Source organism: Triticum aestivum, chromosome 7B (genome assembly GCF_018294505.1).
Source record: "Triticum aestivum cultivar Chinese Spring chromosome 7B, IWGSC CS RefSeq v2.1, whole genome shotgun sequence".
In the NCBI taxonomy this organism is placed as follows: Eukaryota; Viridiplantae; Streptophyta; class Magnoliopsida; order Poales; family Poaceae; genus Triticum; species Triticum aestivum.
The window spans coordinates 685,164,485-685,171,919 of NC_057813.1; the positions used below are offsets into that span (position 1 = coordinate 685,164,485).

General features: G+C 49.4%; 1 protein-coding gene and 1 pseudogene across 1 annotated transcript; both read right to left on the bottom strand.

The window, feature by feature from the left end:
* Nucleotides 1-785: 785 nt before the first annotated feature.
* LOC123158461 (probable histone H2AXb) lies at nt 786-4,156 on the bottom strand. The gene is made up of 3 exons (XM_044576445.1): nt 4,063-4,156; nt 2,515-2,717; nt 786-992 (listed from the first exon to the last, which is right to left on the bottom strand). The coding sequence occupies exons 1-3, from the start codon at nt 4,154-4,156 to the stop codon at nt 786-788; spliced, it is 504 nt and encodes a 167-aa protein (XP_044432380.1).
* Nucleotides 4,157-4,891: 735 nt separating this feature from the next.
* On the bottom strand, nt 4,892-6,847 carry LOC123158463 (probable histone H2AXb; annotated as a pseudogene).
* Between the last annotated feature and the right edge of the window lie 588 nt (nt 6,848-7,435).

A 7,435-nucleotide genomic window follows, 5' to 3' on the forward strand; every position in this document is an offset into this window, starting at 1 on the left:
CAACCAAGTGAGCTCCTTGTACTAGGTTAGATACTAAGAGGGTGCTTGGATACGTTTTAGTCCCATGACTAAAAGTAGTGGACTAAAACCTGCTAGCCTCACTCATGCTTGGATCGAAATACTAAAAAGACTAAAATCAAGTTAATGAGTATTTATTATCCTTCAAACCCTTCAATCCAGAACTCGCCTGTGTTAAAGGAGAGGAGTTAAATGAGGAGAGAGAGGACTAATCCACATTTTAGTAGGGGTACACCTGACTAATTTTTTTTGTCTTAAGACTAGTTTTAGCCCCTCTTTAGTCAGACTAGCCACAATGGAGAGTAACATACACTACTAACATACACATATCCCTAGACTATGTTACTACCTCAATAGTGGGTAGTAACATAAGTGTGGTAACATGCAAAGCTTCATTTATTAGGTTATAGACTCATATTGCATTGGGACTTGTGATGTTACAGTAACTAGCTAAGTTACTAGTACTACATCTCTCCTCATTAACTCACTACCACATAAGCAAATTTGTTGAGTTGGACTCGATGTTACTATCGAAGTTACTCCCACTGTGGCTAGTCTCAGGGGTGCTTGGAACTTTAGCCTCTTAAAGAGACTATTTTTAGTCAAACTAAAATAAGTCCCTTGGATCCAAGCACCCTCTAACACTAGTGTAGATAAAGTCATAGCACATGGTTCGGAAAAACACGCAACTGCAAAATTTCGCCTCGTAATGGTGTGTTATACGGGGTGCGTCGCACACGCTACAGATAACCGTGTGCGGTAGGGTGCTAGGATGCTTGCCGGTGGATGTCATCCTTGGCCTTGCCGGCCTTCTTGGGGAGGAGCACGGTGTGGATTCCGGGCATCAGCCCGTTGTCGACGATGGTGAACGCGCACAACAATCGACTCAACTCCTCGTCGTTGCACACTGTTGGCTGGATGTGGCGCGGCATGATCTGGTTCTTCTTGTTGTCATGCGCCGCGTTGCTGGCAAGCTACAAGGTCTGAATCAAAGAGAAAGAAATGAAACGATAAGATCGAGGACCGCGACATGGGCTTGGGCATGCTTTTATGCAACTCTCCGCTTCACTTGATTTTTCCCTCAAAAAAGAAAAATTAACTACTTCACCTGATTTGTATATTCTCAAACATGGTTATGTCAAAGCTCTAGATCAGTCGAGTTGCATTGAGCGAGGGGCAGTTCTCTTGCTACGACGATCGTGAGTTTTTCTTCATGCGCATGGAGTTTTTCCTCGTTTTCTCGCACCAAGGCCTCTAAAGCCGAGACCGACCGCATAGCCAAAGCGACTCTTGTCACTCCTGATTCTACATTCTCTTGTGGTTAACATCGACAAAGTGCGTCACAACAGTGTAGAGTAATGGTGTAGAGTAGATGCACCGCTGGAGAGATGGCTTCTACAAGCTAATAATCGTTTCCTAATGCCTCCCAGATCTAATTAACATATTTATGGTAGTGTACGTGGGTGGCCTGATATATTTTTTTATTTTCCTAAAACGTGGCTTTAGCAAAACAAAACCAGAGGAATTGTCTTGAGTACTTTCCACTATGATCAGCTAACTCGGAGATAAAATATGATGGCACACCGGGTGGATATCTTTCTTTATCTACAGCTTCTGGCTATGTGATCATTATGAACCATGGTTGATGGAAGCATATATATGCACGGATGCTTGATGGTCGGAAAAAATAAATGCGATAGCAACTCATTGACGAGGTGGATGGACGAGTAATTTGGTTGTTGTACTTTTTCTTTACGTGTGCCGGAGTTTGTACATCAACTTTTCCAAACAAGTGAGCTCCTTGTACTTGGTTTGAATACTTCCTTCGTTTTTATTTAGTCCACGTATTAGCTTTGGTCGAAGTCAAGTTTTATAAACTTTGACAATGTTTATAAACAAAAATATTAACATATACAATAACAAATCAATACCATTAGATTCATTATTAAATGTACTTTCACATTATATAGATTTGTTATGGTAAATATTTATATAGTTTTCTATAAATTTGGTCAATGTTTAGAAAATTTGACTTCAGTCAAATCTAATATGCAAAATAAAGAAAAGCAGAGGCAGTACTAACACTAGTGCAGGTAAATCATAGCACATGGTTAGAAAAGCTATCGCACATGCAACTGCAAATTTTCGCCTCGTGATGGTGTGTGATACAGGGTGCATGGCACACGCTACAGATAACCGTGTGCGGTAGGGTGCTAGGATGCTTGCCGATGGATGTTGTCCTTGCCTTGCAGGGCCTTTTGGGGATGAGCGTGGTGTGAATGCCGGGCAGCACCCCGCCATCAGCGATGGTGAACGCGCACAACAGCCGACTCAGCTCCTCATCGTTGCACACCTGCTTGGATGTGCAACGGCACGATCCAGTTCTTATTGTTGTCCCGCGCCGCGTTGCCGACATGCTCCAGGGTTTGAATCAGAGAGAAAGAAATGAACCGATGAGATCGAGGACTTCGAGGAACCGTGCGCGCGGCGAGAAACGAGGAGAGAAGGAGCAGGGGGAATGTGTACCTCAATGACGAGGTGGACGGGGGCGCCGGTGCTGACGTGATGTGCGTAATTGCCGACCTTGAGATACCTGGTTACGCGGCCGACGGGGAACTGGAGGCCGGTGGACGACCGAGACATGGACTTTGTGCTGGCGGCGGGCTTCGACTTGCCCCTCCCGCTACCGGCAATGGCATCTCCGGGTCACGGTGGAGGGTGGACGCGCTAGTGATGTGGTTGCCGGAGAGATTGTCGGAGGTTGGCAAGATTGTTGAGATAGCGGGGTGTTTGTGCTGGTGGAAAGGTCGGGGAAGTGGCGTGTTATAAAGAGAAGGGACGGCCGCGCGCAATTGGCTCAAAATTTTTGTTTTGGTTTGACGCGGGAATTTGGGATCACGGAGATTTCTGGAATAAGTGGTTGAAGGAGGGAATTGTCCATCCAATCCTAGCCGTTCATCGGACCAGTCTCCTACCGTTCGATTCAGAGCCAATGCATCCAGGATCCAGCGGACATGGTTTTGGGTTGTTCTAGTACAATATCCAAAGGAGAAATTTGGATCGGCACCTCCTACCCTTTTTATACAACCATTTGTTCGGTTGATTTGGTTCTGAGTTGTTTTTGGACTTAAACATGGCTTTGTGCAATCTCTAAATCGGTTCGACTTTCATCGAGTGAGAAGCGGTTCACTCGCGTGAGATTTGCTACAACGAGGGCCTCGGAGCAGTTCTTCGTGCGTGTGGAATCCCTTTTTGTTTTCTCGCGCTAGGGCCTCTCGTGCCAAGACCGACCACGTAGCCAACACAACTCTCTGGTTACTTCTGATTCTAGATTCTCTTGTTCACTCCATAGCGATGTACAGTGTGACCGTGCAAGACCGACCACGTAGCCAACACAACTCTCTGGTTACTTCTGATTCTAGATTCTCTTGCTCACTCCATAGCGATGTACAGTGTGACGGTTTGGAACAATGATGCAGAGCAGATGCACCGCATGATCGGTGAATCCTACAAGCTAATCATTTCCTAATGCCTCCCAGGTCTAATTAAAATATTTGTGCTACATGTGGCCCAATGTATATTTCATAATTTTTTAAACATAACTTTAACGAAATCAGAGGAATTGTCTTGAGTGTTATGCACCCATGACTAGCATACTCGGAGATAAAATATGTGGGCACAACAGATGAGTATCCTATCTTTCTCTACTTTGGCTATGTGATCACCGTCAACCACAGTTGATGGAAACTATATATATGCACAAACATTTGAAGGGGAGGTCGCAACAAATAAATGTCATAACAATTCCTCATCGATGAGGTGGATGGCCACGAGTAATTGGTTTGTCATACTTTTTATTTTAGGTTTGCTTGAGTTTGTACAATCATTTTTTCAACCAAGTGAGCTTCTTGTACTTGGTGTTGATACTAACACCATTGCAGTTAAGGTCATCACATCATTTTTTTTCAATCACCGAGGATGGCGAGGAAGCGCGAGCGGTGAGGGGAACGAGACAGGGAGATGCATACCTTGCCGGCGAGGTACTCGAGGACGACGGCGGGTAGATGGGGGCGTCGGCACCGACGCGTTGTGCGTACTTGCCAACCTTGAGGTACCTGGTGACGCGGCTGACGGGCATCTGGAGGTCGCCTTGGATGACCGGGACAAGACCTTCGCGCTGCCAGCGGGCTTCGCCTTGCCCCACGCGCTGTCGGCATTGGCGATCTTCTGGTTCGTGGTGGAGGGTGGACGCATTGGGGTTGTGGTCGCTAGAGAGATCGCCTAGATGTGTGAGAAGGTGGAGGGCGAAGGGTGTATGAGATGGTGTAGTGGCGGTAGGGGGGTGGGGGCATTTTATAAAGAGACGAAGAGGCGGCGCGTGATTGATTGGGAGGGCAAGGTCGCGGATCGGTGACATGGATAGCAGAGGTCAATTTTTTGTTTGGGTTTGGCGATTTGTGGCGGTAAAAGTTACAAAAAAAGCGATTAAAGGAGGGAAATCGTCCATCCGAGCCGTTCGTGGGAGTAGAATCCTATCGTTCTTTTCAGAGACGATGCATCCAGCGACGTGGGTTTGTGTTGTTCTAGTACAATCTGCAAAGAGGATATTTGGATCAGCATCCCTGACCTTTTATGCCACCATCTAATTCACTTGATTTGGTTCCAAATTGTTTATTCTCACACATGGTTTTCTCCAAACTCTTCAGGTCGAGTTTCATTAAGTGAGAAGCGGTTTATGGTCAGCTACGACAAATCCGGGGTTTTCTTCGCGCGCGGGTGTGTGTGTATGGAGTCCCTCTTTGTATTGTTGCACTAGGGCCTCTGATGTTGAGATGCACTACTGGAGCGAGGGCACCTACAATCTAATCGTTTCCTAATACCAGCCTTTTGGGGGGAGGAACGTAGTGTGGATGCTTGGCAGCACCTCACCGCCGGCGATGGTGACCACGTCTAGCATTTGGCTCATCTCCTCGGCATTGCGCACCGCCAGCTGGATGTGGCGCAACACGATTTGGTTCTTCTACTTATCCCGCGCCACGTTGCCGACAAGCTACATGGTTGAAAATCAGAGAGTAAATTGCTAGAAACCACCACAATCGCGTGCGACGATGTCAAAAACCATCATTTTCATAAAAGTTTGCTGAAAACACCAGTTTAGAGTATTTGTTTATAAAAGCACTAAAACAATTATTGACAACATTTTGACACTGTATCTGACTGATGGGATCCATCGTCAGTGCTGATGTGGCACGAGGTAACGGCTTGGAGTAGACCGTTTGACTAGACCACTAAAAAAGAAAGGGATGCCCACTTGTCAGTTGCACGACCCGTTAGCCATCGTCTTCAACCTTCTACCAGAAGGACGCAGATGTGGCACGCGCGCGCAGAGGTCGCCACCTCCTACCTGCCTGCATCTCATGTCTTCCAGGCATCCCCAAGCCTCATCCCCTTCTCAACCGCTGCTGCAGAAACCCGCTCCACCGATCCCCATCACTCATGAAATCTCTCTTGCTCTCCTGCTCGCATCCCTGCCTGAGTCCGGTCCAGAGCATGCCGTCGGCGTCTTCCTTCGCCCGCGCGGCCACTGGCCTCTCCTCGGAGAACTGAGAAGGCAAAAGGAGTACCTACGTGAAGGCCCACGTACTACTATGACCGGCCTGGTCTGGTACTGGACTACTGGTTCTCCAGAGATTCTCTGGCGATCATCGTGCCTGGGAGCAGCGGGAGTTGCCGATCGTGCCGAAGCAGAAGCTGCCGTGGGAACGAAGGGAGGAGGTGGACCTTGGCGCCCGGCGCACGGACGCGGAGCTCCCTGGCGACCCCCGACCCGGACGTGCAACAGTTCGCCGTGGGCTGTCGCCTCGTCGACGTCCGCGTTGCGGCATCTATGGGCGACCACCACGACACACCGACCTCCGCCTTGCGTGGTCACCCTGCTCGCCATGCACGCGCTGCGGGCCGGGGCTCGATGCGCTCGTCCTCGCCGTCGCCGTGGCGCCCGGCGGCCATGGATTTAGCTCGGAGCAGCCGGGGACGATTCCTTCGGCAGGGGTGCTTGGGGCGTCGGTTTGGAGCTTGAGAGCACCTCGGGGCGGCGTGTTGCAGTCCTGGCCACGCAGGCTGTGCTCGGCGCGCTCTGGACGGGCTCGTGGCCGTGCTCGAGCACGAGGCAGGGACGGCGACCCCGCACCAGCGAGTCCGTGCTGCGGTTGGGCCAGACTACGGCGGCGCTAGCTACAGCAAAGCAGCAGTTCGTCCATGCTGGCGCGCAGGTGAAGAGCGGGAGCACGAGATGGAGAGGCGCACGGAACGTGTTTGTGAATGCCTCCAGGGGAGAGAAGAGCACACTGACAGGTGGGTCTTGCGTCTAGCTTAACCGTGTTGCCAAACGAAGTGAAAATTTGGTGCCATGTAGGACTGACGACACGACCCCACTGTCAGATTTTATGTCAAAACACACTCAATCAAGTTTTTAGTGTTTTCAGCAAACTTTTACGAAAATAGTGTTTTTTTGGTACTGTTGGACGCAATTATGGTGGTTTTTGGGATTTACTCAAATCAGATAAAAAGAAATGAAACGATGAGATCGAGGACCGTGAGGAACCGTTGCGCGTGGAATAGAGAAACGGGGAGAGGAGAAGCTAGGGGAATGCTCAGCGGCGAGGTAGACGGGAGCGCCGACGCCGACATGTTGTGCGTAATTGCCGACCTTGAGGTACCTGGTGACGCAACCGACGGGGAACTGGAGGCCGGCCTTGGATGACCAGGATACGAACTTCATGCTAGTGACGGGCTTCGCCTTGCCCCTCCCACAGCAGGCAATGGCCATCTTCGAGTCGTGGTACAGGGTGGACACATTGGTGTTGTGGTCGCCGGAGGGATTGCCGGAGGTTGGTGAGATTGTGGAGAGAGCGGGGTGTTTGTGATGGTGGAAAGGCAGTGGATGTGGCGTGTTATAAAGAGAAGCGACGACCGTGCGTGATTGGTGGGGAGGGTGACGTCGCGAATCGGTGACGTGGATGGGGGAGGGGTTCGCTCAAAAAAATTGTTTGAGTTTGGCGGTTTGGGAATTTGGGATCACAGAGATTTCTGGAAAGAGTGGTTGAAGCCTTAAAGGAGGGAATTGTCCATCCGATCCTAGCCCTTCGTCGGACCAGTCTCCCGCCGTCCGATTCAGAGTCGATGCATCCAGTTGACATGGGTTTGGGCTATTCTAGTACAATCTCCAAAGGAGAAATTTGGATCAGCACCTCCTGCCCTTTTATGCAACTGTCTGTTCACTTTATTTGGTTGTGAGTTGTTTTTAGTCTTAAACATGGCTTTGTCCAAACTATAGATCACTTAGAGTTCCATTGAGTGAGAAGCGGTTTATTGACTTGAGGTCTGCTACGACGAGGCAGAGCAGTTCTTCGTGAGT

Coding starts and splice junctions, on each gene's coding strand:
- LOC123158461 (XM_044576445.1), bottom strand. CDS start 4,156: ATGCCCGTCAGCCGCGTCACCAGGTACCTCAAGGTTGGCAAGTACGCA. Junction 2,718..4,062: donor CTACCCGCCGTCGTCCTCGA/GTACCTCGCCGG, acceptor CGTGACCCGGAG/ATGCCATTGCCGGTAGCGGG. Junction 993..2,514: donor CCCCTGCTCCTTCTCTCCTC/GTTTCTCGCCGC, acceptor CAGACCTTGTAG/CTTGCCAGCAACGCGGCGCA.